This window comes from Talpa occidentalis, unplaced genomic scaffold, assembly GCF_014898055.3.
Source record: "Talpa occidentalis isolate TD23 unplaced genomic scaffold, MPIMG_talOcc4v2.1 talOcc4.5, whole genome shotgun sequence".
Taxonomy (NCBI): domain Eukaryota; kingdom Metazoa; phylum Chordata; class Mammalia; order Eulipotyphla; family Talpidae; genus Talpa; species Talpa occidentalis.
Window position 1 is genome coordinate 49,885,181 of NW_023604861.1, and position 25,086 is coordinate 49,910,266.

The 25,086-nt window shown below is 37.9% G+C and overlaps 1 protein-coding gene across 3 annotated transcripts in view; it reads left to right on the plus strand.

The window, feature by feature from the left end:
• The window catches only part of FRY (FRY microtubule binding protein), a 386,045-nt gene that overhangs the window by 144,877 nt on the left and 216,082 nt on the right, over positions 1 to 25,086 (plus strand). For 2 of the 3 annotated variants that reach the window (XM_054701593.1, XM_037527137.2), the window contains exon 1: positions 3,151 to 3,721. The exons of the other annotated variant lie outside the window; for it this stretch is intronic. In XM_054701593.1, the coding sequence (XP_054557568.1) occupies positions 3,652 to 3,721 (70 nt within the window). In that variant the 5' untranslated portion in view covers positions 3,151 to 3,651. Of the gene's footprint in view, positions 1 to 3,150; positions 3,722 to 25,086 lie in introns of those variants that run through there. 3 annotated transcript variants of the gene reach the window in all.

The following is a 25,086-nucleotide window of genomic DNA, read 5'->3' on the forward strand; positions in this document are numbered from 1 at the left end:
ACATTCTGTGCATGAATGTACACGTCGCTCTGTGACAAAATTACACTTGTGTACACACGTGCAGCCACCCAAAGGGAAGGGGGTGGATTCCAGTCCTCACCCAATCAATTCAGCCACACGCTTTAAAATCATTAGGTAATGGCTTTGATATTGGCAAACATCCAAGTTTTTTCCTAGCTTTGTTTTCACATTTTTTTTTTAAACACCACACATTTTAGTCTCAAAAAAATTGTCAAAGAAAGGGAAAATTAAAAATAAATCGAAACACAAACCAGTTGCCCTTCTGTTGAACATTTTTTTCCACAGGAAAAAGCATTAGGCTTGTAGACATCTATTCATTCACTGACTCACTCAATGTGTGTTTTGCATGAGGACCTATTGTGTGCTTGGAGCTGTGGGATGACACAGTTGGGTGAAACGTAGCTCTTCTGGAGGGAGAGAGCTAATTATAACCATTATAGATGGTTATAATGGGAATCGAGGTAGCACACTGTTAATACCATAGATTGTAAGTTGTAATTCATATGCCCTTTACCACCCTCATCCCCTCTCTGCCACTCAGCAACCCGGGACCCAGATGACCAGTTGTCCTCTGCCTTCCTGAAACACTGTTCTCTTAGGTCCTAGTGTACCATTCCATGCTCCATTAGCCTGTTGGATATCGAGATCATAGTACACATCCCTTCCTTCCATCATGGCCTGGGGGCAAATGAGGCCTCCTCTCATGGTGGACACAGTCCATCCCCCACCCCTTTATAGCTGAAAGAATGGTGTTCAAACTAGATTTTCATCCTCATTCACTCTTCCCCCATCTTAAATGACAACTGAAATCTCTAGCATGTCAGGGATGAATTCAGATTTTATTGTTGTATCTTAAGTATCTCTTTCCAGGTGACTTCATTTTTTATAAGCCCCCCTAGAAAGAGAAGAGACAAAAGGATAAATGTTTTATCCCAGCTTGCAGCAGGTGTCATTCTGTTTGATTTGCAGGCCTTTCAACAAAACAAAGGCCTTTTCTGTTCTTTTACAATATATGCTCTCTTTAAAGGTGCTCAGATAAAAAAAAAAAGAAAGAAAAGCATACACTAGACAAGATTTCAGGTTCTAACATAGAAACTGGGTTCTTAGTTGCTGATTCACTCTTCATAGGAAAAACTAGATACCTTTTAAAAGCTTTCTTTTCTAAATAGCACTTAAAATTTTATGAGAGTTTCCTCTTAAAATATATATGACATTCTCAGCAAATTAATATATTTATAGCAGGATTGAAAACTCTTAAAAGCCAGTTAAGATCTCTTTTATAGAGTCAACAGAGTCTCTGTATACTTGAATAACAATATATAATGGTATGTTTTCTTGCTGCAGCTGTTTTTAAATGTTTCCAACTTGCTATCCCTAAATAGTTACCATCCTTTTCAATAGTGATAAACCTTCTAACTCACATAAATTGTAAAAACTGCATTTAACTTAAATTATAATGTTCTATTTTGGAGTTCCTAGGAGTTCATAATAAAAAACCTGGGAGTTCAAAAAAATAATAAAAATAAAAAGCAAAAATACAATTGCTTACTATATGCAAGATGCTGTGCTGAATACTTTTTTGTTAACAATGTCATTTAATATTCCAGTAACCAAATGTGGTTGGTATCGCTATTGTCTCCATTTTTACAGATGTGGATACTAAGGCTTATTGAGGTTAATAGCTTGCCCTAAATTTCATAGCTAATAAAGACTGGTGCCAAGTAGGAATCTGAGGTCTCTATTTTTTTAGGGGGGGGTCTCTCTTTAGAGTCTTTGTCTTCATTAATTCCAAGTGATCGTGTAGCACCCCTCCCTCCATTCTTTCATTGCTGTCTACAATGGAGGAGTTAGTAGGCATAGATAGTAGTTTTTGTTTTAAGATGTAATAACTGCTTTGAGGGAAAATCTTTGGGTCTATTTCACCTGGAATTCATACATTCAGAGTTCAAGTAATAAAACTAGCTCATCAACTTTAGTATGCATGTAAATGAAAAAGAAGTCGATGTGATGGGATTCTGAAGCATTTTTGAAAAGAGAGGATCCGCAGAACAAAGTGCTATGAGCAGAGTTGGAATCTGAGTTGTTGAGTGCTTGCCTTTTTGTGTAAGTGCAAAGAGTTGGGAGAGCTCATTATATTGATAGTGTCTTAGGGCATTTTAGGACATAGTCCTGTAAGTTCTCTTTAGTGTTGAATTTTTAAAATCTTAGTTTCAAAAGAAAGCACATTGTACTCTTTCTCTTCCATTTCTCAATGAGCTATTAGTATTTGCATGTTGATGGGGGTGGCAGTGCCCAAAATTTCTTATGTTAAGTAAATATTAATATGGTTTATTAATCCCTTTGAAAAACAATCATCATAAATGTACTGGGGGGAGAAAGGGTTTCATGGTTGTTGAGATGGTTGGCTCAATCCCACCAACTCAGATGTATCTTGTTATAATTAAAATACTCTTATTTAATGTCCGAGTCAAGAGAAAAGATAACATGGAACAAAGATAACCAATGTCAAGACACCTGATAGTAACATTTCATGAAGTAAAAGGCCATTCCAAACACAGGTTCTAATGCTTTAACTTCTTATCCTTCTAATACAAATAAAATATACTTTATTGGGCCCCAGGCTCTTAGCAATGAAAGGTTTGAGAAACAGATCTATTGTGGAGTCTGACGTTCCATAAACAAGCCAAGTAAGCATTTTGTACTGTCCCCTTCAGATGTACACATTAGGGCTGGGGTGCCTCTCAAAATGACAGCATTTCTCTTGGGGGAGAAGCAGAATGTGCAGCTTCCACCGACTGTGTGAGAGAGGGGAGAAAAAGCACAGGCAAATGCCTTGTTGTTATCGAGCTTTCCTACTGCAATGAAGCTGAGGGATGGGGCTTTTTAAAACGTCACTGCAACCAGATCCAGGGGTGCAGCTTTGCTTACTGCAGCACGATGCAGTTGTGTATATTTCAGGGACAGACACAAGGGGAAGCAGCAGCCAGTGCACACACGGCTGCTCACTGGAAGCATTTCTGAAGAGAGAGGATCCACAGAAGCTGGGAAATTCCTCCTCCAGCTGAGTCAGGGGCTGAGTGGTGGCTCAGGTTGAGACAGTGGGCAGGGGCAGGGGGCGGCGCTCCCAGCCCAGCCCTCAGCCTTGCAGCTGCCTTAGCAGAGCGGTGTGGGCAGGGAGGCTGCCCGCACCGTGTCAGGGAGGCCGGCCAAGAAACCTTCCCTCCCAGGGGAAAACGATCACAGTTCAGGTGGGGACTTCCTGGGTACCGTACCTGGCCGGGGCAGAGCATGTGGGCGGCCGGCAGCAGGCGTTTCTGGTTATGGCAGCCCAGAAATGAAAGCAGCGGCGGCCGCCACTGAGGGCTGCAGGGAGATCAGCACCCAGCAAATAAGAAGCCAGTCCTGGACCCGGAGGAGGAGGAGGAGCGGCCGAGCATCTCTCTCCCGCTCCTCAGTGTCCTTTAAATGAGGACTCCCTGCCAGCACCAGAGGTAGATCTACAGAGAGCCTTCCTCTCCGCTCCTGACCCCGCTTACATCACTAACCTGTGACAGGCACATCTCCACCCCAGTACCTGCTCCTCCAACGGCCCCCACTCCAGTCCAAGGAGCCTCTTTGTATGCCGCCGACATGGCCAGCCAGCAGGATTCCGGCTTCTTTGAGATCAGTATCAAATATTTACTGAAATCCTGGAGTAATAGTGAGTAATAGAAAATAACCCTTTTGTTTGTTTGTTTGTTTGCTGGCTGTTGTGTTAGGCTGGAGAAATAAAATCTCAACTGGACGCGTATGCTTGCGAGCCAAGGAAGTTTTTTTGCTTCCATCTGCTTTGAAAATCAAAATGTCAGAGACTGAGCGAGCTTTCCTTAAGTGCAAAGGCTGCAATGGAATTACAGTAGATTTTGTTTGATTAAATTTTCAAGTGAGATGGCCCTTCAGACTCTGGTGGAGCCAGGATGGGGCATTCCGGGCATTTCCTGTCTCGATGTTTATTTGATTTGTACAGGCTTTATCTAAATATTTTGTGAAGTGTGGTTTAATCAAAGGGGTGTGGCCGGGTTTCAGAGTACTTCATAATTGTTTTATTAGGGTATTGTCTGAAGGAAAAAAGTACTTAATAGTCCAAAATCTAAGGCTCATCTTTTTTTATATATACAGGCATTTTCACATTCACTTAATCTCTCCCTTGACCTGAATGATGTTCAGAATGCTGTTTATTATTTGAATGTTTAAAAATTCTGAGGTTTGTGATAGTCCAAATAATGTGCTTTTCTGAAATGTAAACAAGTGAAATTCTGACCCTAATCATTGATTAGTATAGCTGAATATTAGGGCTTCCAAAGTTCTATTTCTGACCTATTTAAAGATTCTAGCAATATTAAAAAACATTTTAAAAAACAACCTCTAAGGCATCAGAGATCTGGAATCAAATTAAAATGAGGCCTTCAGGTGATCAGTGATGCCTTGTATTTTCTGAGCAGTTTAGAAACAAAGTCTTCTGTATTTCACCAACAGCCTTTGTACTTGCTTTGGATAAAAGAACGGCAGGTATTACAGGTTCTTAATTGTTTGAAATTTTAAAAAAAAAATTTTTTTTCCAAGAGAAAATTTTGATGTATTATGTGCATACTAATTAACCTATCTGTGTTCAAAGAGCTGGAGATTAATTATCTCCCACACAAATGACCTGTGGCAAGATTGTTCTTATGTAAACAAAACCTGGGCAGGAGAACCTGTGTCATAAATTGCCTGGAGAAAATAGTCAGAGTGAGGTATTTAGGGATATGCATCTCTAAATGATATCCATAGAAACCATTTTTTCCAGGTCATTTTGCACCACTGTATACACTATGGGGCTTGTCTGAGGTAGTTTTTCTACAAGTGGGGAGCCATTTGGAAGTAATACTGTTACTCAGACAGCATTCTTTTATTTGTGCTAGTTATAAATCATTTATTTTGGATTTATTATTTGGGTAATACTTCACACTCAAGGATGAATCCTCCTTTGTCTCTCCGTGCTTTGATTAATAATAATAAAAAAAAAAAACTGACATTCAGGGTTTTTTATGGAGCAGTTTTCCAATTACTGAAAAGATTCACTGTGAGTTTGACATCAATATGTGGTTTTAAATCATCATTTTGAGTACTCCAGTCCAGATGATTTTCTTCCATCAATTTCATTGCTTCATTAAATAGAAAATTATGTTGTGACAATACTGAGGCCAGTGGGATTTCTTTTAAATCTATTTAAATAGCTTTCTCTCCTCCTGTCTAGAGTACTTTGTTACTCTAAACAAAGTATATGTTCTCTCCAGCTTTCTAAACTCCTCTCCCCACTCCCCCCACACAAATATTAGGAAATGAAGACTTGTTTCTACTTTGAGAGTATGTAGAGCACAATTTTGAATTCTTTCAATTCATTCAGCAAATACTTACTCAACACCTATTATGCGCCGACTATGGGAAAGATTAATAAGACACAATACCTTTCTTAACTGCAGACGTGTGAACTTGGTGGTTCTCTAGCATTCCTTTGGAGGTCAGAATGTTTTTTGGTCCTTTTTGAAAGAGGAAGAGGAAATATACTCTATGCTTAGTTTTCTTTAAGCTTATTGCAACACTAACCCCGTTATAACCTAGCACAGCTCTCATTTTCACATATTTTCAGTAGCAAACAGAGAAAGGAATTGGATGGCATGAAAGGCAAAATAGAAAACAGAAGCCTTAGGGCTTCAAGCTCCACATTGTAACCTGGCTGAGAGGATGCACCACGAGACAGTCTCTTAACTTAAATCATCCAGGTTTAAGAGGTGAGGACACCCGCCCAGATACCTATGGGGAGTCGGGTTCCTAATTATATAGTACTTATTCATAAAAGTACAACAATTAAAAAGCTATAAAACAAACTCTATAACTATGTCTGACTGCTTTGCAAGGTGGTAGTAAGAGGAAGGATGAGTCCATTTCCAGCATTTCCAGATAAAGGCTGTTGTTTTTTTCTTTTTTAATGGCTCATTGAGGAGAAAATATAATTATATGTACACATGTACACACATATCCTCTGAGAAGTAATAAGCCAATCAAATCAGTCATTGCCTGGTGAGATGTATTAGTTCTTTATTTGCTGTTCATTTTGATACTTTCTTCTCCATTGGCATGCCCACTATCAGGCTGCCCTTTTGTTTTAGTGAAGTTTGGCATTTACAATGACCTTGATGTCTGAAAAAAAGAAATGCCCCGTGTACACCTCACGTGAAAGCTTGCCTTCTCCCCTGGGACTCCTGTCCTTTTCCCCACTCCTTCCTTCCCCACTCTTAGCCCAACCTTCCCAAGCCACATAGCTGCTACCCCTTGATGTACATGGCCACAGCCACCCAGGCCCGCTCAGTTTAACTGTAGTACTTCAGTGGCCTCCTACTGCCTCACCTGGCCTAGAGCAGCCCACAGAGACTTCACCAGTGCATAAAAGACTGTGCTACAGGTCTCTGCCTCACCCTCATCCCCGTGTGTTGGTGACCACCATTCAGGAACTTTCTTGAGCTCCTGGTTCATCCTCTTTCATGTTGTTTTCTGCTCCAGCATATTTAAACTGCTCACTCTCCTTTCCTCTGCATTTTACTAGTCTGTGCTCCAGTCCACACCTGTACACATCATCCCCCTCATCTGGTAGTCCTTCACTTAGAACATACAGGTCACAAGACCAAATAATCTTAGCTAAGCTCTCTACCTCCTATACTTGTGTGATCTTAAACAGCTAATGAACTACTTTCTTTTTTTTTTTTTTGAAAAATTTAGTTTTTATTTATTTATGCATATAAGAACCGGGGTGTAGGCCAGAGGTGCAGGGGTGAGAGGATTCACCAGAGACAGAAGGGGGAACAGAACAGGAAGATCTATTGAAATATACTGCTACAGGGCGAGACAGGAGATGTACGCTGCGCCATGTGGGTTAGCTCCCTGGCTGCAGTGGCTGCTAATAGAACTCATGCTGCAGTGGCTGCTAATAGAGTAATAACACTGAGACTTTAACCCCTGTGGCACCAGGGATTACCATTTAATGAACTACTTTCTGCCTGAATTTTCCCATCTGTAAAATGGAGGCAAGAATAATGAAAACCTAGCGAAATAAATGAGGTACTGATGTAAAGCACTTAGCACAATATCTAACACATTGTAAATGCTCAATAAATGTTTCATTAATATTAATGCATTCTAATATTCTCTTCCCTTTTAAACTCCTTAAAATCAGACTTAAATGTCTCTTCCCTCAGCATTTGACATCTTGAGTGGATTACTCTATGAGGATGTGACACTACACTCCCAGCAAAGGAAATTGCATGAATATATGCCAAAATTAGTTTCTTGCTTTGAGCCATTTTTTCCCCCATTTACTTTTACCTTTATCTCCGTTTTCACCTTAGTCACCATTAGAATATCCTGCTTCCTAACTACATCCCTTCCAGTAGCATAACAGATGGGCTGGGAATTTTCTCAGTGGCAGAAAGCCACTTTGGCCTTTCAGATTTGCTCTAGAAAAAGTTTAGAGCAGCATGTTCTAAGTTGTCCATGGGAAAGGAGGGCTTGTTTGTCCTGATGTATAGAGCTAGTGTGTGGGCTCTCCCACTGATATGAAATCTCTCACTAGCATTTCTTGAGTGCCTGTCCACCCCATGATGTCTGATAAACTCAGGGCCCAAAGAATGAAGGTACACTGAGAATCCATGTGATGTCTTGATCTTTCCAGGACAGCTTGCATTCCTGCTACGACATTTGGCAAATCTTGCTACTCCATAAAGGAAAACTTCTGAATACCTGTTAACTCTTGCAGGTATCAAGAATGCCATTCACAAATAAATGCCTGTGGGTTGTTGAGCAAGCCTTTTGCAGTAGGAAAGGACTGGTGTGCATTACAAATTGTCTTATATTGCTATTAAAAAACATACCAATTGGGAGAATCAGATGCAACATTTCTCATATATGCTGTAGTGAGTAAATTGTGATGATAGTAACAATATCTCCGTCCAACTTAGAAATACTGTTAGCACAGGGTTACCTTTGGAGCCAAAGAGAAATCATGTGCAAGTGAGAATGGAAAGCTCCGACTCTCTGCAGAGTATGTTTATTAATCCCTATTTATGTCTCCATTATATCTCAAATATACTATAAGAAAGGTTTAAGAAAAATCTCAACAAAATATTAGTTATTATTATTGTTAACATAACCTATTATTAATAAATTCAGATATATTTATATACATATAAGAAGACCTAAGAAGTTAACAAAGTTGCTTAAATCCAGTAGATCAAATGCAAGCATACATACTGTACTTCTTTTAACATTAGGTAGTACCCAGCACTGTGTCAGGGCATTATTTAATATTGATGGTGAAGACTTGTCAATACTTAAGCCTGTCAAACAGGTCTGTGTTAAGAGGATGGTATTCTCTAGAAACTGGGTCTGTCTTTGAGCTATGAGTTTGTGTGGAGAGAGAGAGAGAGAGGGAGAGAGAGAAACACTGGACTTGTGAGTACTTTAGAGGTGTGCAAGGAGGGAAGTAGGACTGGCTGTGGCATTAGTCAACAAGCATCCTGCCTTTGTTTTAGTGTTACTTCAGTGGTTACTTCAGTGAGTTACTTTAGTGGTCCTATAGCTCAAGGGATGTTTAATAGGACTAGAATGCTCTCAAATCATGACCCTTTCTGCTGCATCCAAATAAAAAGCAAAATCCCAAATCAACATCTACTTTTTCTAAATACAGGGTATCTGTCCCTAGGATATGATGGAGGATGGATTAGAGGTATTTTTGTTGTTGTTGTTAAAATATATGAACAATTCTACAATATCAATAATGCCACAATGACTGAAGGCCCACTCTGTGTCAAATATTATGCTTGGTGATTTATATGTAGGATAACCACATTATTATTGGCCCAAACTGGAACACTTTTGAAAGTGAAAGTTATAATTATGCTGGGATACTAGGCATAAACTAGTACTGCCCTGGCTAAAGGAGGCCCCATGACCACTCTGGTTATTAGTTTTACTCTTTCTAGTAACCCTGCAAGATTATGTATTATCGTATTTTACAGATAAAAAAAATGAAAGTTTAGAAAGTGGTTTACTCAAGGCCAGGGTGCTAGTAAAGTGCCTTAAACTCCTCCATCAATCCAGTTGATAATCTGATTTTTTTAAATCACCAATAGGACTATCAAAATATCAAGAACACTTTTGAGAACTTAGTACGTTATGGGTCATACTTGTTGACTGATGCCACAGCCAGTCCTACTTCCCTCCTTGCACACCTCTAAAGTACTCACAAGTCCTGTGTTTCTCTCTCCCCTTTTCCTATCTATCTCCACACAAACTCATAGCTCAAAGACAGACCCAGTTCTAGAGAATACTATCCTCCTAACACAGGCCTGTTTGACAGGCTTAAGTATTGGCAAGTGTTTGCCATCATTATTAAATAATGCCCAGCAGATCTGTACCCTAAGGTCATTTGACTAAACACAAACCCAGTACATTTCTTCTAGGAGTGTTTAATGTGGATTTTCTCTATTTTTTAAGGTATATGTAAGTACATAGTTTAAGTGACTCTAGTAAATAAAAATATTTTAAATAATTTTTATTTCTTTTAAAATGGTCATTTGCTTTTCTTCCATGCTTTCTCTGATATATTTCCATTTAGGAAATGGATAAACCCCTATTTATCTATAATAGTGAAAACAGGGAGAATATTTCCAAGAATAATGGAAATCCAACTAGAGTTCAGGTACCTCATTTTGTCTGATATCTGTTCTCCACTACCACAAAACACTCTACAAGACTGGCAACACAAAATGATTTGATTTCAACTTCTTTGCCTACTTGTGCATGCTGCTTGATGAAAAAAGCCAACAAGAACTGAAGGAGTCTAGACAGGCAAACAGCAGTAAGAAAGGAGAGCTGACCTGAATACTTTCTCAATCTGGGAACAGCTAGGATATTTGAGAAGGTTGTCAGTGTTTAGATGTTTCAACTGATATAACATGCAAATAGTCCCTTTATTTAAAAGACATCTGTTTCAAAACAGTTTAATACTCATGACTCACTGGTTCGTTTCTGGATACAGTTCAAGGAATTGAATGGGTTACATATGTCCTGATCATCTTAGTAGCTTCTATATTTTTGATGTGATGTTCAGACCTGAGGTTGGGAGAATGAGAAATGTGTTGGGACTGTTCTATAGATCAATAACCTCTTATATAAGATTTTTGTACAGTTTCTTTGCTGTTGCTAAACCTTAGATTTTAATGCCTTGCAACTTTCCTCAGCACCTTCAAATATTTTACCTCATTTAATGAATGAGATGCATTGATTTTTTTTAAAAAATTGCATTATTACCATTGAAGTAATAGTAGTTTACAACATTGTATGTGATTTGAGGGTGTAGTTTCATACCTCTTCAGATATGTGTTGCAACACCACACCCACTGCCAAAACTTAACCATAAACCTCCACATAGTCCACTGGGCTCTCTTCCCACTTTGCTCCCCTTCCCTTAATCCGCCCCCTCTGGTAGCTTCAAATCTACTGTCTGGTGTCTAGGGTTGTTTTGGTTTTGCTTTTCAGTTCCTTTGTTTAGTTTCTCTATTCCATGTATGAGTGAAATTATCTGGCATTTGTCTTTCTCCTTCTGACTTACTTTGCTAAACCCCCTCCAGTTCCATCCATGTTGTTGCAAGTGGCAAGATTTAGAGATACATTGATTTTGTATGTATTAGCTTCATCTTAGTGTTCCTAGTTTTGGATAAGTCTTAGTTTTCTTGAAGTTCAGCTTCTGAACTTCAGAATGGGGTATGAGATACCCCATTAGGTATTTTGTAAGGCTTCAGATCAGTTTCCAATGAACACATAATGATAGCCCATGATCTTTGCCTTTGAACAGGACTTTTTTTAATGTAGTATGGCATGGCATTTTTTACCTAAGGTTTACAAAGGCAAGTCCAACCAAGAAAGCATATTTTATAGACGTGGATATGGATAAACAAGTTCTTCTGATTATTTGCACACTAACATTTATCTGCTTTTAAAGTTCTTGAATATTCCTAATGTTTCACAATGTGGTGCTTTCTGGGAATCATGCTCTATTGCACACTGCCATGGTTTGGAAAGGTTAATGACAACTGCTTCCTGGAAAGGTGAATGGTATTTATGGAGATGGTAACACACACTTATATCTGGCTATTATCTCTCTCAATTGATGGATCCGTTCACCATATTCTTTTGAATATTGCTCCATTGTAGAACTGTTGGTTACAAGAATGAGGCAATGATCTTTGAACTACTAATTTGTATCTCCCAGGCTTGAAGGACCTGTGGAAATAGCCATCTCCATTAGAACATCTTCACTGACTTTTCAATGCCGGTTTACTGAGAAACTTACTATCAGGTTTTCATGGTTCTTACTCCAAACAACCTTTCCATTTGATAGTGTCGGAGAAGCAAAGCAAACACTATTCAATATTTCTTTCTTGAGCATCTACTATGCATTAAGCTTTGCTTTGGGAGCATAATATCTGAATCAGACCTGGAGTCTGTCATCAAGGATCCCCGAGCTTCCCTTCTTTCCTTGTTAATTTCAGAATTCAGGATGTTCCCAGGATTTAAAGAATCAAGGGAGAGGATCCTATGATATTTCAGTCTGTGTTTGAGGGGATGTGTCTGATAGATTATATTGACTTTAACTTTATAGGTTTATGCTTTCACTGCAAAAGAAAATTACTGGCAGCCTGGTTTTTACAAGCAGAGTCCTGTCAGAACATTGCAAATATTCCTACTAGCAGAATGACTAAAGGAGAAGAGGAAATATAAATTGTTTACCCATGGACACTTGACCAGATGTTAGTGTATGGAAGAGCAGACAGGCCATGTTTATTAACTTGTCATTTGCCACATTTATCAGAATTTTGACTGGAGACTAATTGAAAGTCATTTATCCTTCATTTTGAGTGGTCCTCTTACTCTTCAGAATATTTAGGGGATTAAAGAGAAGGTGTGTGTATGTGTGTACACCACACATGTGTGCATGAATTATATTTCTCTATAAACTAGGCTTAACGATCTTATATCCCACCTATATTCTTACAAACACTTTTCTTCTTTTTCACAGAACATATAAACACAAGCATTCAAATGTTAGTCACCCAAAACTCCAGATGCTAAGCAGTGAAAGTTTATATTCTGCCAGCATATCAGACACTGTAATGAGTCTGATTTTGGTTTAATTCCTTTCTACTGTTTAGTCATTTGATGAGCTGCAGATGGAAATTTAAGCCAAAGCCATAACATTTCTGATAATGCTTTTTATACTGCTGTAAGAATTTGTTGTGGTGTCAATTTAAGGAATTGAAATTTTTTTCAAGAAGGCATTCAGATCTGCATTAAGTGCTTTTATCAACTCTAATTTGATATACAACTCTGTCTGCCTCTGCTGTTTTTAATCAATTGCAAAGTACAGAATAGTTTAGCCGTGCAAGAGAGTTTTGAATTTCTAGGATTTCTCAGCTAGTGCTATAAGCACAGCATTATGGATATATAAAATTAAACTTTCATTAAATTTTTTCCTGTGCTTAAAAAACACTCGACTGACTTCTTTGAGTTTATCCTTAAACAGGTAAATATGTATTTTGGCAGCCATGAAAAGGATAGGGTATTAGATTAACTAGAGCAATACTTTAGTAAAATTCCATTTAAATGTTATATTTATGTAGGAAGGATTTGGCAAATTAATAAAATGGCTGATTATGTAAGAGTGAAATCAATAAAATGCTTTAATTGTGCAAATACAAGATTAGGTTTTTCTTCCCTGTTTTTCTGTTAGTTTTCTGTGTGTGACGTTGATTGTCTCCTTCTCTCACTTCCTTATATAAAAAGAACAAACCTGGCGCTTTGTCTCCAGTTATTTAACTTGAAGGGTTTCAAATGACTCCACTGAAAAATGAGTTTCATGTAAACATTATAATATTTGTCAGGTATTTCTCCCATACCATTAAAACCAGACTGAAAAGAGGTTGAGTTGTACATTATTGAACTTGACTGATAAGTAGAACTAGATCTCTGACTTTCTAAGCTTAGTCAGTTTCTTGAATTAGTTCTTTCAGTATTCTGAATGAGAAAAAGTTGTCCCCCTACATAGCCTATCAGTTTCTTTCTATTTTTTTTTTTTTTTACATTAAGGTGACTATACATCTCACTCAGTGAATTTGAACAGGGTTGTCTGTAACCTGAAGTGCCAGCATTCTTGATCTGGAGACAGGCGTTCCTTTCTCCACAGTGAGATGCAGTGTTTACGGAACTTGCTGGCATTCTGGAGGTTTTATAAAATATGATCATACAGCCAAAATATACTCTCCTAGTTTTTGATATATATCCTGTTTTCATTAAACCATGTAAAAAAAAAAAAAAGAAAGTCAATCAGTTTGCAAAATGCTATTAAAATGTCTGTCTGAAACATTGGTTTGTTATTACTGTCACCTTAATGCCTACAACTAGGTAGAAGCTCTTTAAGGAATTTTAAAACTAAAAAAAATTGTTCTGGACAAATATATTGCCTATGAGTTTAACAAATTATAAGCAGTTAGTTTGAAATTTAAAAGTTAGGGCACCAATTAGAAGATAAATAGCAGTTTTTCTTTAAAATAAGAAAAAAATCTGCCTTTCTTTTTAGTTTTTGAAAATACATTTTAACAAATCTCTTAAAATGAGTCATTGCAATTGTATGATATCATGGTCTTAGCTACAGTGTCACTTTCAGCACCCCAAAATTAATCTACTTTTCTAATAAAAATTTTAGCTTCCTTAGGAATATAGAGAGAAACCAACTCTATGGTGGGTTTATCACTTTTTTCATGATTTCATGGTGGCTTGGAGGCCTGTTCTCATCTATTCTTCTAGTTTGAGAGTATAAGACAACCTGTCTCTATTTTATTTGTCTGAAATACACCTGCAAGAAAGAGGAAAATCAGAAATATTTAGTCTTGTCTTCTGATTTTGCATTCCATTTACTATATCTCTCCTCCCTGCCCCCCCTCCAGTCCTCATTTGTTACAGGAAAGCTGAGCCTGATATATACCAAATGAGATATCCGTTTTGAAGGCATTTGAAAACTTGGTCCATTTTCAGTTGAAAAGGACTATTTTTTTTAATTATTTATTTATGCATACAAGAATTGGGGTATAGGCCAGAGATGTGGGGGAGGAGAGGGAGAGGATTCGCCAGAGACAGAGTGGGGAACGGAACAGGCAGATTGACTGAAATACACTGCTGAGGGGAGCAGCAGGTGAGTCAGGAGAGGTCTGCTGTGCCATGTGGGTAATTCCCTGGCCTGGGATCAAACTCATGCTGCAGTGGCTACAGATAGCTTCATAGGTTGCGTCTTAACCCCCCCTGCGCCACCAGGGAGGCCCTAAATTATTTATTTTTTACTGAGGTAATATTTGGATACCCTCATCAGGTATTGCCACCAAAGTGTACCCACCACCAAATCACTCATCGTCCATCGCCATAGTGCATTGTGCTTCCTTCCCTCTTTGTTCTTACCCCTCCATTTTTTAAAACTAACCATTCTAAATGTTTCAATTTTAAGGAATGTCAAAATTCTGAATAAGAATGAAGATTCTACTGAATTTTATTTATCCAAAAATCTATTTTACCTTCTTTCTTTCTCTTGTGAACCACTGCGCTAACCATTTTGATGTTTATTACCATTTTTTTAAAGGAGCAAAGATGTTAAAATTGAAATTTTTTTTTGCAATTACTCAACACCTTTACTAAAAAATTACAGCAAAAGAAAAGAAATATACAATGGAAATTATTGTGTAGGATTCTTTTTTTTTTTTAAAGATTTATTTATTTATGCATACAAGAGCTGGGGTACAGGCCAGAGATGCAGGGATGAGAGGACTCACCAGAGACAGAGTGGGGAACAGAACAGGCAGACTGACTGAAATACACTGCTGAGGGGAGCAGCGGGCGAGTCAGGAGAGGTCTGCTGCGCCATGTGGGTTTCTCCCTGGCCGGCCAGGGATCAAACTTGTGCTGCAGAGGCTGTGGATTGCTTCATAGTCCGGTGCTTAACTCCTTGCGCCACCAGGGAGGCCCTGTGTAGGATTCTAAAGGTGAATGTTTGCATTTCTAATCCTAAATTCCTCTTGTCACTAATCAGATTAGAATACAGTAATGTACACATTTGCAGGAAAGGTGTTGCTGTTAACACATAGAATTAATTTTTGCCATCTAATAATTTGACATATATATGATTTTTCTGTACTTTTTACTATAAGCAACAGAATAACTTTATAATGACTGAAAGAATAAAAACTTTAAATTAGCCTGCTAAACCCATAACTTGAAGACAGAAAGTTCCAGGTAGGCTTAGAAACTCAACAACCAAGGTCACTCTACCTTAAGACTTGTCACTACATGATCACAAGACAGCCACCTCAGTTAAAACAACTTTGATTTCAGAGTCAGGAAAGAAGAACAGATTAGATCTTCTAGCAAGGAGATTTGCCTTAGACTCCAACAAACTTCCACTTGCAGTCATTCCTCTGTTGGAATTGAGTCATGCACCTATCACTGGCAAAGTGGGATGGAATTACCATGTTGACTGAGACAAATCTTAATTCATACCCTGGCACTGGGCTGCATCCATCTCTGTGAGATAAGGGACTTCTACCTGGTACCTGAACATAATAGATTTTTTAAAAAGGGAAAAGGATAAGCACCCAATAGTAACCACCATAGAAACTGTACAATGGTAGGTGACTATTATAACTCACTGTCTGCTGTTACATAACATTGCATTATATGCAATAATAATAACAACTGGTGTATATATAAGCCCTTGTGAAGTGCTATATTAAATGTTTTTCACGTGACCTTTCCTCTAATCTTCACCATGATCCTATTTTACGCATACTATTTATAAGTGACACAGCCAGGAATCAAACCTACTGTAGGATAAACATAAAATAATGCACAGTTTGTATAGACAACAGGAAAAAAGTAATTAATTCTAGTAAAATTTGAGATGACTTTTAGCTGAACGTGAGCCAAGTTCTTGCTCTTTTTTTTTTTTTTTTTTTTTTTTTAATTTTCTAGAGGCATGTCTTATTTATCTATTTGTTTGTTTGTTTGTTTGTTTGGTTTATACATGCACTGGGTACAGTCAGAAGCCAGGAGGGCGAGAGAATTCACCAGAGCCAGAACGGGGAGCAGAGCAGGCAGAAGGACCGAAGTACACTGCTGAGGGGAGCAGCGGGCGGCAGGAGAGGTCTGCGCGCCATGTGGGACCCTCCTCCGGTGGCCGGGGAGCAGCCGGGGATCGAACCGGCGCCGCAGAGGCCGCGGGCAGCTTCGCAACCCAGCGCTCAACCGCTGCGCCACCTGGGAGGCCCAAGTTCTTGCTCTTAAGGAAAGGATTGTCTAGTAAAAGAAGCCTATCTAAATCAATAATTACAATAAAATATGACTCATATGCTATCAACACCATGAAGGATAGACTGTGCATATGAATAAAAGTGACTACTATTTGTACATAAATACCCCTCATTGATCCCAAGGCCAGATTTTTCCCTGTTAACTTCCCAGTACTACTGATAGTCATCTCCAAAGCTGAATCTTTTTCTCACCAATCTGATGAAGCTATTAATTTATGTCCTCCAGGTCCCTTCATCAAAAATGCTGAATTTCACTATCAGTCAGTCCCAGGCAAGAAACTGGGGTCCTTTTAAACACCTTCCTTGTTGTTCTCCCAAATGACAGCTCCCACATCTGGATCTTTATCGCCATCACCTCTTTCAGTGCCTGGTTCCAGGTCCTCATTCCATCTCATCTGAAGCATTCAGAACTCCCCTTTCATGCCCTTTCTGTTGCCACTGTCTTTCCAGGACAATCTGGCCCTTGTCATAGCTTTGCACGTTGATCTTCTCCTTTGTTCTTGTAATTATGTGTCCACACTGAGAGTGACCTTTCCATAGGCAGGGATTGCATGACAAATGCTTTTGATGTCTGTGGTTGCAAACACATTGAATTATTTATTAAAATGGCATTATGAATTGAAAGTCATCATCTGAATTAATTTTATTGACCATAGATATCCAAACCATTTCTTTAGGTGGGCTTAGAGTTTCTCTGGAATACAGAAATGAACTCAGTCCTGACCCACAGTTTATAATCAGGTTTATGGGCCAAGGGTAGGGTGGCAATATTATTGTAATGTTAGCAATTCAATTTAAGATAAAAGGAGTAAATGTATTTGTCTGTATATGTTCATGCTGATGAGATTTTAAAAGCCTGGATTTAACTGGTGTGATGCAGAAATTAAGGGGAAATTTGCCTAAAGTTAAATAAGAGACCAAAAGCTAAGTATAATTATGTGGTTGACATATTAAATGAGCTCAGGCAGAAAATCTAACTACTCATGAAGTGTACACACTCCAGTGATGGAAGGCCCACTCAACTATTCTCAAGTGTCCCTTATATACAAAATAACAGCTATCAAACTGGCCCAGTGAGCTCATTAAATATCATATTGTTCTGCCAGACAAGGCCCTTGTTTAGGGAGTGACTAAGAGACTGTCACTTCTTGGGCCAGGAGAATGAAAATGCTCTTTGGATTCTGGGAAAAAGATAGAGATAAATTGTTGATAGTGTTCTCAGGCTGTCCTTCCCCCATTTCAATCTGCATCTCAGTGGTCTGTGTTTTATAAGATGACTACTCGGTTGATTTATTCAACTCAGTGTTTTCATGAAGTTTCTGCTGTTGATCCCCTCAGAGGAGAGGTTGGAATATTCTTTATGATCACTGTTAAGCTGATGCCAAAGCTCTGCCCATGCCTGATGGTGGTGAGGGTGGCAAAGTCACATTGTGAGCTCAGAGCTTGAGTCCAAGTCTCTGTCTCCTTCACCTGTATTGGAAAATTAACCAGTTTGGGGAGAGTCCACCAGAAGCATCATTTGGGTTTTTGCTTTTATTTTTATTTTTTCTCATTGAAAACAAAAGTGAATCACACTCTTCACTGAGCCCTGCTGCAGAGGGAAATGATGCAACTCTGGTCACGTGGCACAGAGAAGAAAGGCCCATTATACAAACCTATTTCTTCATTGTGTCCCAGTATAAGGAGAGGTTCCACACTCACACAGGAAAGCAAAACAAAACTGGGGTTCTTACATGTGGATCCTTCTCTATGTGAAGGAGCTAGGATGTTTTACTTTGTTTTTGTCTCTTTTTTATTCATCTGTCTTTTTATCCACTGGATTCATTCATTTTGATTGTAATACAAAATATGGGAAGATCTTATTTAAGCTTGTTTGATTTATTTTTGACTGAATAAGAGCTTTTCCATGATTTGGGGTAGCTATGAACATGTGCTTTGCCTAGGCCACTTATTTGCTTTGTAACCTTCAGCAAGTTCTCACTCTGATTCTATAAAAAATACACACACAAACACACACACACACACATGTATCACATGTACCTTTATAAAATATATATATTTACATAGTAATGCCCCTATAAAACCATAACAATTAAATGACTTGATGTTTATGATTTCTTTAGTATACAGCCTCACTATTGTCATTTCACAATAAATGGTTATTATCATTATTAATTTATCTAATTAAATAATTTTTAAAATTAAATTCCTTTTTGAGTTAATGCTTGTATTTGCCAAGACATTATGACCGGGAACTAAAGAGTCCTGGAGTCTCTTTGTGACTGTCTTCTTACCTTGCCAATTTGATCTTTACTACTCCTCCCTACAGTGGACATTTTGGCAAACAGCTGTGTTTCTGGAACTTCAGAAAATGAACCATCTGAGATGCCCAAGACTATCTACCTTCCTTTCTAATTCACAGTTGTATAGCACAAGTGATAATATACAAAGTGTCAGTACATGCTACAGTTGCACCATTGTCTATAAATGTCACATGAATTAAACCTTAAACATGTCTTCTGGAGCTGGGCCAAATCCTTCTTCCAAATATGAATTCAAGTGTCAGGGTGAAGTCTTCCCTGACTTTCCTACATACTTGCATTGTAGCAACTGTGACATTGTGTAATTGTGCTTTGTCTGTTTATGTCCCTCTTGTGCTAAGAATCTACCATTTTCCATTGTTATATTCCTCAGTATTTTTCAGGGCACATTGGTTCTTATTAATAAACTGTGAAATGTTTACAATGGATAAAGTTACCTGAGAGGTCTGAGAGGCTTAAAGCTAAATTTAACTCTTAACTATCCCATCACTGGATTGAATCCCAGCAATAACTAATGTTTTGTATTTGGGGACTTTTCTAGCCTTTACTGCAAACAGTAACCAACATCTCATCTCAGCTATAAAGTCCCTTTCCTTTTCTGATCCTTGCCTGTTTTCTTTGAGTGGATTCAACATATTAAATTGCGCCATTGTGTTCCCAGAACTCTGCACAGATGTATCCTTAAAACTCAAAATGAAGTTAGATAGATTTTTTTTTTTAATTTATGTAGTGATTATCCACTTCAGAAACTATTTCTATGACAGGGTTTTTTTCTGTTGTTGTTTTTTTGTCTAATTAGTCAATTATTGTCAAAGATTGTTCTCTGTGAAAAGGTTATCTTACTCATATTTATTTAAACATCATTTAAGATGTATGGATTTAATTTAATATTACTTTTTTTCAACCTTCCAGTCACTTTTGTCAAATTGGAAGGAAACCATTCTCAGTGAAATCTACTGAGCTAATTTAATTCTTTACTGTTTTTTTTTCCATGTGAGGGATGTTGCTGTTTGATATTTGGAGAAACTGATTGCCTTAAGAAAAAAAAATCTCTCAAAGATTGAACTCAAAGATTTCATCATGTTAATTAAGGTGAATATACTCGAAGTATCAGCCCAAATTGGTCATGCCTTAATAAACTTCAGAAAGTCCCTGAGAGTGAATCAACAATCCTCCCTTTCCGTTCTTATAAATTATTAAATTCTTAGTGGTGTAGGGCACTGTGATAGATAAAATACACCATTATTCAGCAGCCCAATTCCTACCTACTAGAGAATTTCCAATCATAAACAGCTTACTTCAATGAAAGGGAAGACATATGGAAGTTACAAAGAGAACAAAAAATGCTGATTAAATGAAAGTTCTACCTGTGATTGGACTTATAAGTCATCCTCCAGAGTAGGAATTCATTGAGTAATTCATTGTTTTAAGTAGGAGGGAAGAGGCCAAGGCATAGTTCCAAGAGACTGTGGCATTTGAACTCAATGAATGCTACAAAAAAGAGGGGAAAGGGAAGAGGAGAGAGCATGAACAAATGCATGGAGGTGGGAAGTGACCTGTTCAAGAGGTGGCAACTGGATCCCAAGTCCCTGGAGATTAGTGACAAGTGGTATGAATTGGTCAGTTGAGGCATAACATAGAAGATTGAAGGAGCTGCTGATAGATCTGGGCTTTATCTGAAAATACTGGGCAGCCCCCAAGTTTATAAACCGGTAGCAACAAGCTAATTCTGGGAATCTTGGCTGAAAATGGAGGTTGGAAAATCACTGTGATGACATCCCAGGAAAGAGATGACAAGGACTCAAAGTAAGGTAGTACTTTGAGATGATGGAAGGAAGGGGAGAGTTTTAACTTGTGTGAGAGAGATTTGCCCTGGTTTGGTATCTTCCCTACATCTAGTCTTTGCTTTATTTTAAATGATAAAAACATGTATGGTTATGTAGCTCCTGCAAGCTGCTTACAAAATAACAGAGACAGTAACAATTACCTGAGGAAGTGTTTTGAAATTATATGTTGATTATATGGTGTACATATATTCAATTGTATGTTGTGTTGAGGGTAAAAGGTGATGGTTAGAGTTACCTCTTCACAAGACTCATTTGTTTACTGTACCAAAATAACCCAAAGGTATTTTGCAGCTGTCCGTGTTGAATTTGTTTCATCATTGTTCCCAGATAATAGATTAAGAGAAGACTTGTGTTTGTTCATTTTTTAATAAGATATGTCGATGACCAGATGACCTTATATCAGTTAAATGTATAAATATTAATCTAATGAATGCATAACTTGCTGGGTTATTTTGAGATAGTTAGGGGTATCAATTCATCTGAGTTGTCTAACCAATTTTACATATAGATGTCTATGGCAACGTTGTGTAATTTTCCCAGGAAACAAATACATCATAAAGGATCCCAAAGATAACATTTCTTAAGGAAAAATGTTCAAGATGGTGTCTGTTGCTTTTTATTGTAGTCATAGCCTTACGTGGCTTGATCTTGCTATAACAGGTTCAGATGTATCGCTTTTCTTTCTACCCTCTAGGAAGGGCAGTGTGCTTTCCAGGGCTATGTATACTTGTGTAAATTCCTCTAGGAGAAAATATCTCCTCGTCTTAGCTGACTTGATGACATTTTTTCTGTTTTAATGCCAATTCAAACTGTACACCCTTAAACTAGTTGAATCAGATTCTCCCACTGCTTCCTCCCTCCCCTTTCCATGAGGACACTTCTGGAAGTTGTATTAACTTTTAGGACTACCAGAGCATGAGAGTAACTACTTCAGAATACCATGGAGTGCTCTGGTAACAATAAGTAATGGCACAAGGTGTGTCACTATGTGAGAAAGTAGGGCAGACATGCACCTGACTTATCATAATAAAACAACAGGTTGTAAACCTCACACCTGTGCTGTCAGTGAACCCTCAAGTCTTTGAATAAATATTGCAAAATAAAGGACCTTAAAATTAATTTATAATTCTATGTCCACCACATACAGTATTTTAGGAAGACACATCAATAAACCCTAAATTGGACACTTAGTAATGGTTATTTGAGTGGATGAATCTATAACCATACAGTAGAAAACTTAAACTCAACCTGAGCGTTGAGAGTATACACCCATGTTTAAACATCCCCCCCTCCTTCTGATTTGGGAGCTCAAAATGATGACATTCTCCATGATGTAGCTGGGTAAGGAAAATAACTGTTTCCCTTTTATTTGGTTAAGGGAGGTTTTGTGGTATAAGACCTTTTTGAAAAGGTCTTTGAAAGAAAAGATGAGTTGGCAGGATAGGGAGGAAAAGGCGTGGCAAGCAAAAAGTGTGCAGTTGGGAGTGAAAGGAGCCAAGAAAAGGAGTGCTAAGATGGCTGGCAGAGCAAATCAGGGGAATTCAAAAACTACCTACCTGAATGAAAAAGAAGCCTACCAAAATTCATGAGCCTATTTTCCAGTTTAATTTTGCACTTAAATATTGAGCCCATTTTCCCAACTATTCAGATTCTAAAATTATGCCTGAGTTTCCAGAAGGATATTTACCTAAGCTATGTGCACATGATAAAAATTATTACATGGTGGCAATCATACATTGAAATAATGGTCTGCCTGTGTAGCTAGCTCGTCTGTATTAACAATTCACAATTCTTTACAATTATGCCAACTTTTCTTTCCACCTAGATGTGGTTTTAGAGAGTTAAAAATTTAAGCAAATCAGCAATTTTTTTTTTAGATTTATTTATTTATTTACACAAGCACTGGATACAGTCAGAAGCACGGGAGGGTGAGAGAATTCACCAGAGCCAAAGTGGGGAACAGAACAGGCAGACTGACGAAATACACTGCTGAGGGGAGCAGCGGGCACAGCAGAAAGGTCTGTCGCGCCATGTGGGATCCTCGCTGGTGGCCGGGGATGGAACCGGTGCTGCAGAGGCTGCTGGCAACTTCGCAGCCCAGCGCTCAACTGCTGCACCACCAGGGGAGGCCCATCAACAAATATTTATTGAAAACTCACTGTGCTCCAAACACTGCAATAGAAATCAGGATGAATTGTGAGGAATTATGAGGTACTTACATCCAAAGAGGCAGGCGGGTTGGAGAGCTGTGAGATATTTAGTAAGAATGATAGTGACAGTACAGGAGCTTTCACAAGCCAATGTATAATCAATTGTAAGTGGATGATATAATAAAACAATGCTAAGGGAGTATTAAATTGTTTAAAAAAATCTATTCCCTAGTCAGTATTTTATTTTTGGTCTTAATATGGATTTGCATGCCATGTGGAAGCTTTTAATATTAGAGATATCTTTTATGGTGTTTTTGTTTAACTCAAGGAGGCAATCCCCTGAACCAGAAAAGCTGTGTTTGAGTCCTTTTTATTGGGTGTGTGACCTTGGACAAGTTACTTTAATTTTCTTAGTTGTAAAGTGGGGCTAAAGATAGCCATCTTTCAATCTCACCCAGCATGCTACCTTTTGAAGTGATTGATAGAGATTTCTTTATTAAGTCAAGAAATCAATATTGGATCAATTATTTGTGAAAATATATGACTACAGGTATTTACTAATTCATGAATGTCCAACACTGTAGTATTTATTTATTGTTGGTTTTTTTAATGCATTTTTTCTTTTTTATTAATTTTTTACATCATTGTTCATTTTTAAGCAATATCTGCTTCTTCTCCTCAGGTGTAGTCCCCATAGAATTTCCTTCACCAATGCACCCGTGCACCATCACCTCAGTCCCTGTGCTTGGGGTATTTATTAACAATTTTCTGTTTGTTCACAAAAATTATTTTCTTTATATCTAAATTTAATAAAGCATTACCTGTTCTAGTGAACAACATGTGAAATAGAAATGTAATTCATGATACATGCAACTTTAAATTTCTAGTAGCCAGCCACATTAAACAGAGCTAAAAGCATCTGAGATTAATTTTGATGAAGTTTTTTTTAACTAATCCACTATATCAAAAGTATTATCATTTTGTTCTGTAAACAGCATAAAATTATTTTTAAAAAATTTATATTCTTGGGCCTCCCTGGTGGTTCAGGGTTTAAAGTCTCAGCACTACCAAGCTATCTCCAGCCACTGTGGCATGAGGTCACTCCCCAGCCAGGGAGCTAACCCACATGGTGCAGCAGACCTCTCCTGTCTAGCCCACTGCTCCCCTCAATCGTGTATTTCAGTTGATCTACCTGCTGTGCTCCCCAGTCTGTCTCTGGTGAATACACACACAAACACACACACACACACACACACACACACACACACGTACCTCTGGCCTATACCCCAGTTCTTGTATACATAAATAAATAAAAATAAACCTTTAAAAAATACATTCTTTTTAAGGAGAATAATTCTTCAAAACCCAATATGTATTTTAGATCAATTTGGACACTAAATTGGATAAAAATACTTGATTTTTCTTGGTTTCATAAAACTTAGTTAAAAAAAGTAAATTGTGGAGATGAAGGTGGTCGAGAAAGGGGCTTCTGTGGTAGTGAAAAACTATATAACTCTGTTTCTTCTCCCTGCACCTTTATGGCACTTACAAGGCAAAATTTAACCTGACAGAAAAATAGTGATACTTTTACTATACACATTTCTATGTTTATATTTATCTTTTGGAAAGTTCTTTTTTGCTTCTAAATAGAACCAGCCGGGATGATTCATAAGCATTGGTAGCAGTAGATAGGGGGTATTTAGCTGAATGGTACCCTAACGTTCAATATAATTGTTTTCTAGCACTGTTGGAGCTTTATGCTAAAAAGTAGTCAAAAAGGACATGTGCTATTTCCTTGAGCTTCTGGCATAAATCACTTCACCTGAATTTACGTAGTTTATAGAAAAAGTTAATGTTTTCAAGATCAATCAGAACTTCAAGTTGGGAAATCTTGATTTAGGGGTGCTTTCTTAGATGCAGATAGTCGTTTAACTCTCATTCTAGCTATATCCATCTGAACTCCAGTAATGTAATGAGTCCACCCAAACTGAGCTCCTGATGTCAAGTTAGGTATTTAAATGTTTTAGATGAAAATATAAAAGCCCTTCAGAAGTTTTCACCTTTTACTGTTGACACACTGTCATCTTGAACACACACACCCTTTTCTTAAAATTCTGGGCACCTTTTCAGAAATGTCCTTAAGGACTGTTAAAAGCTTCTGGAAGGTTTACTCTAAACTAAATGGCATTGCATTGCCTTGCCTTTGTTGTCATTGTCATTAATTGTGTCCAAAAATTTAGAATTTTTGTATCATTTGCTACATCTT